Source organism: Zonotrichia leucophrys, chromosome 4, assembly GCF_028769735.1.
Source record: "Zonotrichia leucophrys gambelii isolate GWCS_2022_RI chromosome 4, RI_Zleu_2.0, whole genome shotgun sequence".
In the NCBI taxonomy this organism is placed as follows: Eukaryota; Metazoa; Chordata; class Aves; order Passeriformes; family Passerellidae; genus Zonotrichia; species Zonotrichia leucophrys.
Window position 1 is genome coordinate 66615009 of NC_088173.1, and position 18437 is coordinate 66633445.

At 43.0% G+C, this 18437-nt stretch overlaps 1 protein-coding gene across 1 annotated transcript in view; it reads left to right on the top strand.

Moving 5' to 3' along the window:
* The first annotated feature begins 3478 nt into the window (after positions 1–3478).
* The window catches only part of RMND5A (required for meiotic nuclear division 5 homolog A), a 29290-nt gene continuing 14331 nt past the window's right edge, over positions 3479–18437 (top strand). The window contains exons 1-4 of the mRNA XM_064711984.1: positions 3479–3724; positions 8255–8397; positions 16775–16909; positions 17066–17166. Coding sequence (XP_064568054.1) covers positions 3583–3724; positions 8255–8397; positions 16775–16909; positions 17066–17166 — 521 coding nt within the window. The 5' untranslated portion in view covers positions 3479–3582. The remainder of the gene's footprint in view (positions 3725–8254; positions 8398–16774; positions 16910–17065; positions 17167–18437) is intronic.

Consider the following 18437-nt stretch of genomic DNA (forward strand, 5'->3'; position numbering starts at 1 on the left):
TTTCAAGCCAGTACCCAAAACAACCCAAAACAAAGCAGCTGTCAACACTGAAGCACCCGGATGAGGGGAGGATACAACCAAGAACTGCAGGTGAGGAGTTAACCAAAGGCCTGGCAGAGCAAACCTAAATGGATCCAGTGCCTCCCCCAGGCTCTCTGGTCCTCTCTTCCCTCCCCACCTCTGCATCCCTGCTGCACTAAGCTGACCCTACCAGAAAATGTTCCATTTTCTAGATGTAGCTGTCATTTGGTTTCCAGTTCCAGCTCAGAATGTCTTTGACATGTCACCTGCAAACAATCTTTCAGGGAGTTTTAATTATCTGGAAAATCTAAATATCTTAAGAGTGAATTGAAATTCATTGGGGCTGAACACAAGGATGACACACACTGGCATTTTTAAAGACCCCAGGGTTAACACTACTTAATTAACATCATTAAACAGTCATCAGTCAGTCAGTCCTATGCTCACAGAGCAAATATTACAAATGTGAAGAGAATGGAGAATATAAATTCCACCTTTAAACAAAAGCTCAAAGCAAGGATCTGCTTTTAAATAATTTTGGCAGCACAAAAATTTTGCTATCATTTAGGAGCTAATGAGCTGAAATCGTGAGAACTGGGACAGCCACCTTTCCTTGTCAGACAGCTAAATCTGCAGTGTTTTTATCTGCTGTCCCTTGGTAAATGGCAAGGATTCCCTCTCCTCCCCCATCCTCTCCTACGGGCAGGTGCTGACTGTGCAGCCTGGGAATACACACAATAATCCACTTTCCAGACTTCTGGGGGGAACATAAGAAAAGTATTGTCATTTTGCACTCAGTAAAACAGAGGATTGACCATAAAACAGGGGATTAAACATCTTAATTCAATCCTTTACCATGTTAATATCACACAATTTTTAAATGAGTTTATAAAGATAACAGTTTAGCAAACTAATATTCAAACAACCTGAGTTTTCCCAAGAGCCAACTCTGCAAATACAATTTACTTTGATGACAGGAACTGGGCCTCAGTGATCCTTGTGGGTCCCTTGCAACTCAGGATATTTTACAGTTCTGTGAATTTCTGAGAATTCCCCAACACAGAAATTCTTGATGTGCTTCTTTATCAACATGGGTGCATCTTGACATGTTTTAAATGTGATAGGCAACTGTGCCTCTTTGTAATTGATGCTGAATAACAGAAGCTTCTATGAGAATCTCAAAGCAAGATTGCAGCAGCCCAGACATTATTGTCTGGGGAGGCTGCTTATTTATTTATTATTGTGTTGTGGGCAGAGGATGGTCACCCCCTGCTGTAAACACACAGTGATTAACATCAGTCAGGGCAAACCAACTTAGGAGCAGAATAAAATAATTAAAGCTACAAATAAAGACACTTTTTTCCTAGGCAGTGTGCATTTTCTGTTTTTGTACCAGTGAAAAGTTATTTGTTGCCCCCTTGGAGAAGACCAGCTCTGTTTAACATCCAAAATAAATAAATAAGTAAGGAGGCCTTGCTTGAGTGTGCTGTTTTCCACAGCAGTGGAGAAATTCACAAATTAAACCCCCTGTGCTGATGACCTAAAAAACCAGAAGATAGTGTTTGTGTTTAAGCATAATTTGTGATTAGATGAAGAGCAAACACATAGAAAAGCAGGAGTTTGGGCCAAAATGTGACCAGTTACTGACACTGCACATCACACAAGTTCTCTGTGCTTGTGAGAATACTGAATTCCTGATTTTCCTGTCCTGCCCAGCACTGTGGACACAGATGAAGCAACACTACCCCAGGCTCAGACCAAATGCTGGTTTTCCAGTTAACTTTGTCCAAATTTATCAGGAGCTTTGTTTATAGTGTGCTACACAAAACACAGAGTCCTGTGTGTCCTGAGCTGCTGCCTCCAAACCCCAAAGCTCACAGAGCCATCAGCATAAAATCACAGAATGGTTTGGCTTGGAAGAAACCTTGAAGACCATTCAGTTCCAAGCCCCTGCCGTGTGCAGGGACACCTTCCACTAGCCCAGGTCACTCAGAGCTTTATCCTCAAACACTTCCAGGGATGGGGCAGCCACAGCTTCCCTGGGCACCCTGTGCCAGGGCCTCACCACACCCACAGTACAGAATTTTTTCCTAATATCCAACCTAAACCTTCCCTCTTTCATTTTGCAGCCATTCTCCCTTGTCCTGTCACTACCTGCCCTTGTCAAGTCTTGTTCCATCTTTTCTGTAAATTCCCTTCAGGTCCAGGAATGCCACAGTTAGGTCAATAAAAAGTATTCTCTCTTCCAGGCTGAACAATCCCAATTTTCTCAGCCTCCACAGAAGTGCTTCATCCCTCTCATCTTGGTGATCTCCTCTGAATTTGTCTGGAGCTGGTGTTAACCAAGTGCAATTCCATCTGAGCCATCTCTTTGAGCCCTTTTTTATAAACTGCTGCCAGTCCAATGCTGCCACTTCAGCCTTGTGAAAAACGCCAATCACTCGTTTTTAAAATTTTCAAAGTTTAATAGTAATAAAATGGTTATAAAAATAGTAATACAATTAGAGTAATAATAATTTGGACAATATGAGACAATAGAAACAAGGAGTTACAGATGGTCTGGGTACCTTTTTCTGGGCAAAATAAGCCCAAAAAAGGACACACATTAACAGAGGATTAACCCTTAAATAGCCTGTTGCACATTCATACAGCTCATCCATGATGCATAAATCCCATTCAAACACAGGATTCTGTCTGGGCAGTGTCAGCTTCTTCCTCTGAATCCTGATGGGATCTTCAGGGCTGAGCAAGGCGGGAAGAAGTTCATTTCTTCTGATAAGAGAGCCATAAATTCTTTTTCTCTGAAAGATTTAGGTGTCCTGTGCCTGCTATCTGGTGCGAGTTCCTCATTCCTTTCTTTAAAAAAATATCCCACACACATACTTTCTATTTTAACATTATGTTATAACCTAAAACGATACTTAACAAACTATTTCAAAAATTAATACAGCATAACTTTCCAACATAAAACATATCATATTAATTTTAATATGTGTGAAAAGCTAATCATAAAATCCGCATTTTTCACAGCCAAGATCCGGAGGGACCGTCCGGGGCCCGGCGCCCCTCAGGCCTCGGCGTCGCCATGGCAACAGCGCCCCTCAGGCCCCCGCGCTGAGCTGCCCATCTCCCTGCCTGACCGCAACAGCATCCCCGTTCCCCAGGCTGACTCCTACGCGCCACCTGACCGGGAAGCGCTTCCTGCTCCCCCCGGGACACCGGAAAACACCGCCCGCCCCCCTCCCCCCCCGCCGGCGGCGCGCCCGAGCTGCCCTCCGCGCCGCCTGACCGAAAATCCCCGCTCCGCCCTGCATTGCGCCAAGGCCCCTCGCTGAGGCGTCCTCGGCGCTGCCTGCGCGGAGCGCCGTGAGGTCCCCGCGTGTCCTCGGCGCTGCCTGCGCGGAAGTGCGGCGGCCCGGGGTGACGGTGCCGCGGGGCAGCGGGGCCGGGGCCGGCCGGGGGCCGGGGCTGGCGGGGGGCCCGGGCGGCGCGGGGGGCCCGGCCGCGGGGCAGCAGGAGGAGCAGGACGACGAGGAGGAGGAGCAGCGCGGGCCGGGCGCGATGGACCAGTGCGTGACGGTGGAGCGGGAGCTGGAGAAGGTGCTGCAGAAGTTCTCGGGATACGGGCAGCTGTGCGAGCGCAGCCTGGAGGAGCTGATCCAGTACGCGGGAGGGCTGCGCAGGGAGATCCTGCAGACCGAGAGTACGTGCAGACCCCCCCGCAACCCCCTCTGCCCAGGGGACGCGGCCCCGCTCCTCCCTCCGGCGAGGGGAACCCCTAGACTGGGGGCGTTGTGGGCTGGACACCCCTGAAAACTTCGGGCTTTGTGGGCTGGGAGCCCCCCTGAGGAGAGCCCGGGTTCCAGGGACCCCCATCCTGAGCGGAGCCCGGGTTCCAGGGACCCCCATCCTGAGCAGAGCCCGGGTTCCAGGGATCCCATCCTGAGGGTTCTGTACTGGGGATCTTCCCCCGCAGCCCCCGGAGCTTTGGGGCGTTGTTGACAGGGAACATTTTAAAGGTGGGAGCAGGGGAGGTTTGTGTTGGACATCACAAAAAGGTTTTTCACCCAGAGGGTGGCTGGGCACTGAGCAGGCTGCCCAGGGCAGTGGTCACAGCGCAGTTTAGGGAGGTTTGGGACGATGCTCTGAGCCCCATGGTGGCATTGTTGGCGCTGTCCTGTGCAGGGCCAGCAGCCGGACTGGCTGGTTCTGGTGGGTCCCTTCCAGCTCAGCGTATTCCAGATTTCTGTGATCAGTCTCACCCTCCCGGGCCTCCAGGAGAGGTTTGTTTGTTCCCCTGGTGTGCCCCTGTTGGGGGCTTGTTCATCCCGGGGGGATACAGAGGAAATAGGGCAGAGCTGACCTGTTTGCTTCCCCCCTCCACTCCCCGCCCCCGTTTCTTTTCTGTTTTTGTCTCTTTTCCTGTGTCCCTGAGCTGTGTTCCTTTGCTGGGCCGGCTCTGGCGGTGAAGCAGGAGGTAAACAAGGCCGGTGTGTGTGTCACGGCTGATGCCGGGCACTTGCAGAGCTGTAAACACGGGGCGTTTAAGGCTTGCGAAATCCCGGGCACGGAGGTAGCGCCGTGTTCGCTGGAGTGGGAGGGAGTGGAGAGGCAGCTGAAGTGATTTACCCAAGGCCATGCAGGAAGCGGGTGATGGCTCAGGGATTAAAAATAGGAACTTGCAGGCTCCTGAGAGCAAACTGTGACCAACTGTGCTGCTGCTCTGCTTTTGTTTTTGTTTGGTTGGGGGGCATCGTGGTTGCCGTTGTTTGCCTGTGCAAATACAGGTGCAGAGCTCGCTCAGGAGTGTGGATAATTCCAGGAACACCAGCACCAGCGTGCTGGAGCTGCTCTGTGTGTACCCAGAAGTTTCTGTAGAGAGCAAACATGGAATTCTGATTGTGAGGGGTTTATTTGGGAAGAAATAAGGCTTGGTGTTTTTGGCATTGTTCTGAACTGTGTTTCAGTAACTATTGTTTGTGCTGTTTGGAACAGCCTGGGCTTGGGCATTGAGGACAGTCACTAAAACATGTGTCTTCACAAAGTGAGGTGCTGACCTTGCTGGAGAGCTGTGTGTGTCACCCTCAGGCTTGTGTTGGTCTTTGTTGGGCTGTAAAGGTTTGGCTGTGACATTCCTGTGGCAGCCCCAGAGCTTTTACTCCCTTTGTAATGAATTTAGAAGCTTCCAGTGTGTGATTCCTTCAGGATCCTCATTGGGTTTTCCATCCAGGTTGGATTTGGCACTGTGCAGTGAATAATTTCAGCATTACCAAGTGATGCACATCCCAAATTGAGCTTTCTTTCAGTGAGTGCTCTAGAATGAAGCCAGTGCTTTGCTAATGCACCCTCAGACATCTAGGGACTCCAATTTTGGCATCTGAGGGTGAGCTGCATTCATAGGGGTCAAAATTCTTACTATTTTCTCTTTTCTTTAACATGTTATTTGTAACTTTCTGAAAAGAACAGGTATTTTCAGCTTTTACACGCTATCTTGAGGATTTCTGAAAATGGCTGGAATTGAAAGCAGCCAGCCACCTTAATGTGGAAGTCTAATTCAGGGCTATGAACTGCAGAAATTGGCGCCTGGATGTAATTTCAAAGGAAAAAGGAAAGAGAAATGAACGCCCTGAGTGCTGAAGAAGAGGTTAGGACAAGATCTGAGAGCAGAGATGGATGAGAAGACCTTAAATAGGCACTGGATAAAAAAGGAAGTGGGTGGAGAAGAAGAAACTATTAGAAACTGCCTTAACCTCTAAACTGGTTTCCTTCTCCCCCCACCACAAGTGTATTAAAATGTCTTGGGCTGATTTCATGTTACAGCCCAAGGGCAGACCAGCCCTATGCTCAGGCCTGTGAATGGGAAGACAAATTTGTTTTCCTTCTCTGTTCTCCTGATAAATCTCTCTTCTGGAGTGGCCAAGGGTTGCATGTTCTTGGATGGTGTCAGTGTGTGTGCCTGAGTAAACTCGGCACTGCCCTCTGCTCTGTGCTTGCTGCTTGTGGGCCAATACATTGAATTTTTTAAATTGTGACTGTGCACACACATTGCAGAGAGAAGCTCTCAGTCCTGTGAACCCTGAATTACCAGGAGAGGTGGAATGGCTGCAGATTTCCTCCTGCTGATTTAGTGCAGGTATCTCAGAGTTTGGTTGGAGCAGAGGGAAAACCTTCTGCAGCTCTGCTGGCTTTTCCTCTGCAGACATTTCCATTGCTTTGCTGCAGTTGGGTTTGTGCTACAGTGTCAGGGACCAATAATTCACTTCTTTGTTTGGGGTAAAGCAGGAACCCATGTGGGTTGGTTGGGTTTTGGCTTAATGGCTTTCAGAAAGTGCATTTCAGCCTTTCTGTTTCCTGGGGAATGAGCATTTCCATTTTGCTTGCAGAAATCTCTGGCTGCTCATTTGGCCATGGCAGAATTCATGAGACAGTAACAGATCCTTCATGTTATTTTAAGTGTTTGTCATAAAACTTAAATAGCAACAAAGAAATAATTTTGGAAGATGAACTTTTTGGAATAGTTGAGTGGAATTTTCACTTTTAATTTGGGATGAATACAATCCATGAAATGAACTGTTTCAGTCCTATTACTCCTCACTCATCTAGAAAAAACCCACAAAGTTACAGATCCTTCATGTTATTTCAAGTGTTTGTCATAAAACTTAAATAGCAACAAAGAAATAATGATTATTCTTGAAGTAATTTTGGGAGATGAACTTTTTGGAATAGTTGAGTGGAATTTTCACTTTTAATTTGGGATGAATACAATCCATGAAATGAACTGTTCTGTCCTATTACTCCTCACACATCTAGAAAAAAAGCCACAGAACCCCATTAGCCTTTTGCCCAGGGATGATCCTTGGCTTCATGGGGCTGCAGGGAGAAAAAGGCATGGTAAAAGTGATTTTTGTTCTTAGAACCTGTGGCTAATGCAGAAATGCTGTGGAAATTTGCCCTGGTGGGGCTGGGCAGGAGCTGCTGCTGCTCACAGGGGTGGCTCAGTGTGGGACAGTGCCAGAGCAGCTTTCAGAGGGTGCAGGAAGGAAGAAAAATGGCTGTGAAGTTTTTATCTGCTCCCTATGATTGCAGTTTTTTCTGGATTCTTTGCTCTCTGCAGAAACTGGGCTCTAACGCTGCTGAACACAATGATGTGTTAAAACATGAAATCAAAAAGGACCAAACTTAAAAAGTGAACATGTTTTCCATCAAATCCTTCTAAAGAGGTATTTTGGTGATTTTGTTTTTTCACCTGAAGGCTTTGGGTGTGGAATATTAGGGAGACATTTCTGAGCTCCTCTCCCACTGAAATTACCCTTCCCATGCAGTGGAAGGCTGCTGAGTCTGTGTCCCTAAAGGAAAAATTCTTCAACTTTGAGAAAGGAGAGACCTTCAGAGGTAAGACTGGAAGGGAGATTTTTTTGTAGGAAGAAAGAACTGAAGTAAAGCACCAAAAAAAAGTAATTTTTTTTCTGACTCAAGCTTCTGAGTGATGTTTGAATGGAGGCACAAAGGGTGGAAGCTGTGATGTGGTCAGGGCCTGCAAGCCTGTCCTGTTTGTTATTTCCTTCCCAGAGTGGGTCATGCAGCAGTGAACCTGTTGGACATCAGCTCAGAAATGTCACAGAGAATATTTCTAGAGAATAAATCTCATCACAAGGTCCACAGGTCCTCCAAGGACACCTCATCCACTGAGGGGAGCTGGGAACTGTTCAGAGCTTCTGCAGTTTCACCCAGCTCAGACACAGTCCAGTAGCAGTGGGTGGCTGGTGGGGCAGGAATTCATTGGGCCATCATTAATCCTCATTTGCCTGCACCCTGTTAAGTTAAACTTGATGTTCTCATGTCCCTTTAGGGGCTGTCTAAAGAAAATGATCCTGCAGCAGCTTCAGTGTCCTCCTGTTCTGTGCTTAGAGATTTGGGAGCTGAGTGTTACTTTGAGATGTTTATTCAGCTGCTGGCACTGGGACACAGGAGACCTTTACATTAAATTTTTAAACTGTTGCACTTGTTCAGTGTTGCTGTGCACCCAGCTGGATTCCTGATTCCAGGGGAGAGTTTTCATGCAGGTGAATTCCTGTACATCTGCCTGCAGTTAAGCTGATCTTCCTTTGCAAATACTCTCTAGATTGCATTTCTTTAATACCACTTTTTGTCTGTTGATGTTGTTGCATGTTAAGAGATTTGATATTCCAGTTTTTCTGTAACAGAGTTGGTGATTTTCCTCTCTTTTGTCCAGATCAAGATGGGGACTTGTCGGGGACGATTTCCCTTGTGATGACCCAGTGTTGTAAGAGAATAAAAGACACAGTGCAGAAGCTGGCCTCAGACCACAAGGACATCCACAGCAGTGTATCCAGAGTTGGAAAAGCCATTGATAAGGTATTTGTTTTCTGCTTTGACTGCATTATCACAATATAACACAACATTTCGATTTTTTCCTACAATTAATCTGAACTAAATATTCTGTCAGCTGCAGAAGCAAAGGCAAGCCAGTGGGCAGCACAGTATTTGCTTTCAGAACTCACTGCAGCCAACCTGTTCCCTCTGGGACAGCTCAAATCTGATTTCTCACAGAACAGACCCTATAGATCCTACAGCATGTAGAAATATTTTGTGTTATATCAATTTAGCAAAATGTTTTCTTCAATGTGTGTCTCAGTAAGAAATACTGTTAGTTTTTATATATGTGTGTATATGTATTTCTAGCTGATTGTCAGCAGCAGGTAACTCCAAAGTGCCATTTTGCTGTGGCTGCCCCATCCCTGGAAGTGTTCAAAGCACCTTTGAGCAGTCTGGTCCAATGGGGTTGCACAAGATATCTTTAAGGTCCAACCTAAAACCTTCTGTGATCCTGTAAGACCAGAGAATTTTTTAAGAAAGGCATTTTGTACCTCTTACAGGGGTGTTACTGGTTTTGGGAGCTTAATTTTATAGCAGTGCTGTTAATGAGCAATAAAGGAGATTCAGCATTTCAGTCTCTGTGTCTAAATAAGATAGGGCAGCAAATCTTTGGTGCTTTACATGTGACACATCTGAATTCCAGGTTCAGCAATAACTGGGATGTGAATATTATTGTACCTGGTTTTGTAGGTAAATATTCACAATTCTTTGGAATTATATTGAAATGTATACTTTCAGGCCATGCTTTTTTCTCCCTCTTCTCTTATATAAAAGTAATATAGAAATTACTTTTATTATATATTATATAGAATATATATTATATAATATATAAATTATTAGTTCTGTGTACAGGGAGTCTGATACTTGCAGTTTTGCACATTTTGTGGTAGCTTCACATCAGATTGTGTCTCTGACAGGGTCTAAACATTTGTTCAGCACTGATTTATCCTTTGGGAATCTCATTTCAACTTTGGTAGTAATGATAATCTGCTAAAGCACAATTTAACAATAATGAGATGAGGAAACAAAGGACATAATGCTGCATTATTAGGCAGAATGTCCATGAAAGTTGTGTTTTTTGTTTATGTCTGACTGACCATCCTGGAGAGTTCAAACTTTGTACTAAAAGCTTTAATCCACACGTCACTGTTATCCAAAGCTTAAGGATTCATCTGTCTCAAATCCTTGCTGCAGTATCTAAACCAATTAACTAGAGTAAAATTCCATCCTTATTACCAGCTTGAAGCCTGAAATAAATCTATGTAATCTTGTCCTAAGTTTTTAAACTTTCCAGTTCAGCCTTAGCAGGTGGACTGTGTACAAATACACCTCCAGCTTTAGCCATACTTTCATTCCAATCCTCTGAGGTAGAACAGCCCCAGGTTGTGTGGAGGGGGTGTCAGTGTTCAGTGGAAATTGGTGAGGGAATTTCTTATAAGCCAAAGAAAATGCTTACAAGCATAATGAAGCTTAGGCTTGAGTCTAATCTCCAAATTACTGCTTCAGTTGTCATGGGAATAGTTTTTCCAGTGTTCTGTTCTGCTGCTCTAAGTTTATGTAGTGTTTTTATTTAAAAAATAAGAGATGTGAATAAAAGCATTTTGTAAAATTTCAAATATGTTGATGGTAAAATAGTAGAAAGGATCTCATGAATCTGCTCTGTTCCTGTTGAGTGTCAGAAGGGCTTTTCCAGTGAGGTCTCAGAATGAGCTCAGCTGGCTCTGTGCAGTGTGCTTGTTCCTCTGCATTTTCAGTCTCACTTTTTGTCTGGGGTGTTTCCATTAAAATATGAAAAGCAGTGGGAGCTGCACCAGTCCCCAGTTCTGTTTATAACAAAGGATGATGTTCTGGGAAGTTCAGAGCACAGGTTAGGATTGCTCCTTAAATATGTGCTTGGTGGAATTTTTTTGGTTTTCCCCAACTCTAGTATCTTAAAGGGCCTACTTTAAAATATACCTTAAAGTCTGGGCCTTTTTGTCAGATGAATGTGTGTAATGTTTAAATCCAGGTGAAATCCAGCATTTCCCTGAACTGTAACAATGGAAGCAAATCTACCATATGTACCTAATGCAATTTCCCTGTGCTGCTGGACATAAAGTAAATATAAATATAAACATAATAATATAAAGATATAAATAAATAAATTATATAAATATAAAGAAATATTTTGATTTTTCCAATATGGTAGTATCTTAAAGGGCTACTTTAATTATATCAAGGTCTGGCCTTTTGCAATGAATAGTGTAATGTTTAAATCCAGTGAAATTCAGCATTTCCCTGAACTGTAAATTTGAGCAAAGCTTCATATGTACCTAATGCAATTTCCCTGTGCTGCTAGATATAAAGTAATATAAATATAATCATATAAAGATATAAAATATAAATTATCTATAAAATATAAATATCAATATAAGTATAAAAGAATAAGAATTTTTTTTTTTTATTTTCCCAAATATGGTAGTATCTTAAAGGGCCTACTTTAAATTATACCTTAAAGTCTGGGTCTTTTTGTCAGATGAATGTGGGTAATGTTTAAATCCAGGTGAAATTCAGCATTTCCCTGAACTGTAACATTTGGAGCAAATCTTCCATATGTACCTAATGCACTTTCCCTGTGCTGCTGGACATAAAATATAAATATAAACATAACCATATAAATATATAAATTATATAAATATAGAATAAATATAAATATTAAAGAAATATTTTTGATTTTCCCAAATATGGTAGTATCTTAAAGGGCCTACTTTAAATTATACCCCAAGGTCTGGGCCTTTTTGTCAGGTGAATGTGTGTAATGTTTAAATCCAGGTGAAATTCAGCATTTCCCTGACTGTAACATTTGGAGCAAATTTTACCATATGTACCTAATGCAATTTCCCTGTGCTGCTGGACATAAAGTAAATATAAATATAAACATAATAATATAAAGATATAAATAAATAAATTATATAAATATAAAATAAATATAAATATTAAAGAAATATTTTTGATTTTCCCAAATATGGTAGTATCTTAAAGGGCCTACTTTAAAATATACCTGAAAGTCTGGGCCTTTTTGTCAGATGAATGTGTGTAATGTTTAAATCCAGGTGAAATTCAGCATTTCCCTGAACTGTAACAATGGAAGCAAATCTACCATATGTACCTAATGCACTTTCCCTGTGCTGCTAGGAATAAACATAACCATATAAAGATATAAAAATATAAATTATATATAAAATATAAATATCAATATAAATGAAAATATTTTTTTTAATTTTGCCAAATATGTTAGTATCTTAAAGGGCCTACTTTAAATTATACCCCAAGGTCTGGGCCTTTTTGTCAGATGAATGTGTGTAATGTTTAAATCCAGGTGAAATTCAGCATTTCCCTGACTGTAACAATGGAAGCAAATCTTCCATATGTACCTAATGCAATTTCCCTGAGCTGCTGGAAGCCACACTTGGAACCTGCCAGCAAAGTCCTTGTTGGCCCCAGAGTCCCAAACTGGAATTGCTGCCCCATCCCTTCACCATAATGTGCTTAAGCTTAAAGCAGTAGTGGTAATTAAGTGTAATTGATGTAGTGAATTGATTCTCAGCACATTCTGGTCAAAACCCTGCTGCTTCCAAACCAAAACACTCCTGAGAGTTTAAGGGAGCACAGCCCTTGCCTTGATTCATGAGAGTGGAGTTCTGTTTGTGTCACATGTAAATCCTCACTTATTTTACAGCCAGATTTACATCTCCAAACCAGTGCTCATGGCCTGGCATGCTCAGGCCCAGCTGCCTGGGCTGGTTTGGGGTTGGGAAATGAAATGTGCTAATCCTGCTGCTCACTGTGTGACACAGCCACATGGCAGCTGCTCTTGCATGCAGAGTCAATAGACTTCCTATTTAGCAAGCTTGGATTGTGAAAGAACTTGCTGCCATTGGCACTATTGTCTGCCGTTGGCAATTTCAGGTTACATTTCTTTTTTTTCCCCATATGGGACAGGGTTATACATAAAAAGTTTGGTCTGGTCAGTTTTTAAGTTACTGGAGTTGTTGTGAACTTGGCTGGGCCTGCAGAGTTCCCTCTGAGAACAGATACCCTTAGAGCAAAATGAAGTTCAAGTTTGGCATCAAATACATTAAATTCTGAAATGCCAGAGTGTGGGGGCCTGAATATATGTTGTATTGTGAGACCTGTGTGGGTCTGAGTTGCTCCAAACGAGCTGCAACTGCAGAGTCCTCAGTTGAGCAGCAGCTGTAACTCGTGAAAGTAACTGAAATAAATAAGAGTGAGTTGAGAGCCCAAGAAGAGCCCCTGAAAAAAAAGAAAAAACTGTGCTACAGAAAATAGAAAAGAGCCCAAGAAGAACCCCTGAAAAGAAAAAAAAGAGTATACTGCAGAGAATAGAGAAAAACCCCAACAAAAAAACAAGAACAACACTGTAGCAAAGATTACAACACCAGAGCTTTGTGTGTTGTTTGGAAAGTTGATCCAATAAGCTGAACCTCTTTTCAGGGCAGTCCTGTGTGGATTGCATGCTTCTGATCCATGAAAGCTTACCCTGTCTTCCAAAGAGCATTTCCTCCTTTGAAAGGAAATGTTTGCATCCAGGTTTTTCTGTACTGTGCTGGCAATTGCTCTGCTTCCAGAACTCATCAGGTCACTGTTGTTCAGCCAGTTGTTATCAGGTGGCTCATTCATCAGTGTCCCTGTAAATCAGGCACTTTGGAACGGTTTGAATTCATCTCCAAGCAAGTTTGATAGGCTGGTAAATGTTTTCCCTCTAGGAGCACTCTGAGTAGTGGTTAAATGCCTTCATTTAGGGGAGTAAGTGGAGTAAAGGGTAGTTCCTTCCATTTCCCCCCTGAATTTTATATCTGTAATAAGGCAAACATTTTAATCCAGTCTTTGTTTTGGGACAGCAGCCTTTTGCCTAAGTTAATGTTCATTTCATGTAAAAACTTGTGTAGGAGCACACTAAAAACCTTCACTGAACATCATTTGATTGTGGTGCTGTGAAAAATGGGGCTACATCAATACAGTCTTTGCAAGTTGAACTTTCTATTATGTGTAAACAGATTGAACAGAGAAGATAAACAAATTTTTATTTGTATTTTGGGTAAGAATTCAGAAGGGAGGAATGCACAAAGTAATCTTCAATAAATAACTGAGGAATCAAACTCCTTAATCATCATCCTCCCTCATATCCTGTTGTTCTGAGTAACATGGAGGGTTGTGTGTTGGCTGAAAAGGTCCAGCTTGTATTTGTGAGCATCCTGAAGTCATCACATTCTAGCACTTACTGGTAATGTGCTGTACATTGTATCATTAGTGGATTTAGCACATAATTCTGTACAGTTTGGCCCCAGGCTTGCAAATTAAGCTTTTAAAAAAAGATGTGTTCCTCAGGAATACTAACTGACACATGGGTTACTTTGTGTTTTTTGGGTTTTAAGCTTTCTGGAGTTTTTAACTTGCAGAAATGCTTTGAACTGTTGAAATCTTATTACACCCCACGTGCTGTCAGTTAGCATACTGTTAGCATTTACAAAACAAAACCCAGGGTTGCAGTCACCAGCAGATCCTTCATGCCTGACAGTTGTGAAATATAGAAGCCAAAGGCAAGTGATAATTTTTTCTGACATGTGGCAGTCACTCACTGTGATCTGTGCAATCAGTTCCTAAAGCTCCTCGGGACCCAGAGGAGGCAGAGCTGTAGAATGCCACATTTAATACCTCAGAATTGTTTAAAACAAATGAAAAAAAAAGATTATTGGAATGAGAACCTGACCAAGACTGAGTTGGTCAGAGAATGACTGAGGTCCTCAGGTTAATGATGGGACTTGATAACTTTATGTGGCTTGCAAAGATCTAATGGTGGGGTTGCTGTTTCAAAAGAAAATGAGCATTTTGAGGTAATTAGTTCATCATCTCTGCCTCTGAGCAGTGAGAATGATGTGATCATGTTTGAGGCAGAGGTGCAGCTTCACTGGTTGGTAACTGCCCAGAACTGTCCAGTTTCTGCTTAGGGGATTTTGTCATTGCTAGGACTTGGAATTGCATGAAGAATAACTTCTGGTCAATTATTTTTAGATTAAAGATGATCTCCACCCTGGAAATGAGGTAACAAATGCAAGCTTGTGCATTCTGAACTCTGTCTGATATCCTTCAGTGCTTTGTTAGTGGATTTATTTGTGTTACCTGCTGGTGGTGGTTGGACACTGAGAGCAGAGTCAGCAAAGCTGGGGAACCTTTGAGGATTTGACTGATTGGCACAAATAAGAACAGCATTACTCAGTCTGCAAGGTGTTAAGTTTTTCAAGATACAGCTTAGAGGTGAACAGCATGACAAGGAGTTACAGGTTAAGACACCCAAGTGAGAATGTTATTAATGTGTGCCATGAATCAATGGCAATAATTTAAATGCTCACCTCACTCCACCATCTCAGAAAGGTGGAAAAGTCAGTTTGCCAGGCTGAGGTTAATGTTTCACTGAGAGCCCTGAAGGAAGCAGTGCCTTTGGAGCTGTGTGGGCAGGGATGCAAAGGCTGTCCCTTGTTCATGGTGACACAGAGCAGCATCAGAGGGGATGTAGAGGTGCTGATGAAGGAAATTAGGAAGTGGTGAGTACCTGTCGGGTTTTCTCGGCTGTTTGAGGGGCCTGGAAAGGCCCGGAGTGGCCTTGGGGCAGCCCGCGTATCAAAGGACGAGAAGAGGCTTCAGTTCTTCTTTCGGTTTTTATGTTTATTAATTGTTTATCTAAAAGATTTTCTTTCAGCCCGACAGAGCTCTGCTCAGCAGCCAGCCATGAGCACGCTGTGCTGCCCTCTGTACAGCCACCTATCTTTATACCCATGGTTATGTGTACAATATTTATCATTTTTCCCCAATCCCTTTTATTCTTATTACCTGGTGCACTTTCAGTAATAACCAATCCAAAAGTGCCACCATCACCAAAGAAGATGGAGGAGAAGAAGAAGAAGAAGAAGGACAGGACACGCCCCAATTCCTCCATCTTACTTCTCTAAACCCCCCTGTACAGAAATCCTAAACCCTGTGTCTCACCCTCTAATTAACCAATCCCTTCACCATTCACCCCGGTGAAACCCTCCTATCCTCATACAGGTGTCGTCTCCTGTGTAGGGTTAAAGTCCAGCCACCAGACACTTCTGGAACATTCCAGGACTCCCGAGCCCCCCAAGGGTGGTCTCGGTGGCTCAGCACCTCAGGACTGAGATCCTGAGATCCGACAAGTACCAGGAAGGTGCAGTGTGAAGCTGAGCTGTGCATGGGAAGGTAGCTGGTACCAGCTGGGTGTTACCTGCCCTGCCTGCTGTGACAGAAACCTGTGTTTGTGAGAGGCTGCTGTTCCCATTGTGCAGGGCTGTGGATCCTCACATCCTCTGAAGCTCCTTCTTGGGACAGAGCTGTGGTCACCAGAGCAGGCAGCAGGCAATGCACTGCCTTCTAGACTCTTTATTTTGCAAGAGGCTTCTTTTAAGCAGTGGGTGAGGATTTTTATTAAAATTAACCTGCTTGCCCTGATCATAAAACATGTTAGCAGTTAAAAATCCTGGTTTGTATCTTGGATTAGAATAAATGTTGCTCTCCTGCTGCCAAGAGGCAAAGTGCCAAGCAGTGCCAAGTGCTACCAAGGAGCCAGCGTGACAATGTCTTCAGTTATTCCTGGAATATGTCCCTAGGCCACTGGCCTAAAAATACATGGCTCTGGGATCAGCTGGGTTAGTTCTAAAAAATATCTCTTGGATCTTCAAAGCTCATCCTGTTGTTGGGGTGTTGGGGTCATCAGAGATTTGGATTTCGTTGTTTGGATGTGGGGAGAAGTGACTTTTTTGCTTTTTCAGCATTGCTTAGTTCCCAGATATGTAAAAATCCTTAAGTTAAAGCATTACTTGCAGCTTGGTGTGCTGAATTGACAGAGATGCATTGATGACTCTGTCTTGATTCTAATGTAGGTGATTTTGTGTTCTGTTCTCTAAACATTTTCAGGTTTCATATATGGAAAGAGCCATTTCTACAGATACTTCCTTCAGAAATCCACATGGACTGCAAACCCCTTTATTAACTAACTCGATTTCTAACTTTCTAGTTAAACTTGTAATTTGTTGCTGTAATTCCTTGTAGTGAATAATATTCAGACTTGAAAAGGAGCAAGCTAAAAGATTTCTTCTTCTTCCTACACAGGAGGTAATGAAGGAAGCTGCCATGTATTTATTTCACTTTGGAGATAATTGAGGGCCGAGTGAGTAACAGGCAGAAGGCATCAGGGTGGAGCCACAGGTGTCCTGCATGATTAAAGAGAAATGCTGTGGGCAGGTTTGTTGCTGCCTATGAACTGTGAATTTGTGCCTTTCAGAATTTTGACTCGGACATCAGCAGCGTGGGGATAGATGGCTGCTGGCAGGCTGACAGCCAGAGGATCCTCAATGAGGTGATGGTGGAGCACTTCTTCAGGCAGGGCATGCTGGATGTGGCTGAGGAGCTCTGTCAGGTAACAAGTGTGGCTGTTGAAGGTTGGCCACTGAGGAAAATGAAGCTTTGTCTGAGCTTCCTCATTTGAATGTTTCAGATGAATATTTAAACTGTCAGCCAACTCATTGTTTTTTATGCTTTAACTAAAAAGTGCCCTTTTGTTTTTTCTTTTCAGGAATCTGGTCTGTCAGTAGATCAAAGTCAAAAAGAACCATTTGTGGAGTTAAATCGAATATTGGAGGCATTAAAAGTTAGAGTTTTGAGACCTGCACTAGAGTGAGTCCACTCATTTATTTTCCTCATGTTTTTTAAGGAATGCTCTTAACAGTTCTTTAGTTTTTCACTTGCAATCCTCTCTTTAGCATATTCTGATGTGTCCCTGCTTGTCCTTTGAGAGGGGTAGTGAGTGAATTTACTGAGTGGATCTTTCCTTTTCCATCCCCTCTGTGTCACTCCCCATGGGAAGTGATGAACTGAGGGTCTCTTGCTTAGATTGAGGATTCACTTGAATCACTTGTGGTGCTGCTTTAAGGAAGAAACATCACTTGGAGGAAAAGTTGTTGGCCAGTGATGGTGCTTGACTTTCTGTTGGATCATTAGTAACCTTATTTTAAGGGGTCCCATTGTGAAGGATACCAGGACTTATTAAAGGTTTTGGGTACCATGAAGCCTTTGGGGTGAGCAGAACAAAGTTCTCTTGTCCTTCAGTCACCCTCCCATTCCAGACAAGGGGCCAGAGGGTGGGAAGAGCCTGGGGTGTTCTTAATGAGATTCCTCCTGAAAAAACAATAAGAAACCCTCTGAAACCCCCTCATCCTGTTTTTTTTAAACTTTTCTAAACTTAGGTTGCTCTCAAAAGTAAGAAAAAAAAATCAAAACACAAAACCCAACCAACCAAACAAAACAACCTAACCGACTTTAAAGTGAGCTTTTAGAAATAAAAACAGTGAAACCAAAATAAATTCAGAATTTGTCTTTCATTCCAGAGCATAGATCTTATACTTGAGATAGATTTCTTTTGCATTATTCAGTTAAGCACATTTTCATAAGAACATTTTCTGTTCCCTTTTACATGAGCCAACATAGGTGTGTTAACTGAGCATTTGCTGGCATCTAAACTGAGTGCAGGGACACTCTGATATCCAAACCCTGGTGTTCATTGACTAAATCCTGGGTAATGCCTCTGGGTCATGCAAAGTTTGACCTAAATAGTTGGGCTTTGAATCTAGTTACCCAGGTGGAGAGCTGGGGTGGTTTATTGCTGTTCAATTGGCTAATTGAAGGGAAGCAACACTGATATTACAGCTAAAACAAGATTTACTGTCAGCTACACCACATATATCTTGTAGTTCAAATAATAGCAGAGCTGTGAAGGGTAATCCCTGAGGAACAGTAACTTGCTGTTGTGAGTGTTCCCTTGAAATCTCTAAATTCATTTCAGCTCCAGTTTGCAGTGCTTTAGGCCTTACTCATTGCTACTGACTTGTATCCTGTAGTTTCTGCAATGTGTTAAATATTTTTCAAACAAAGGAGAAGGCATGGTCGTC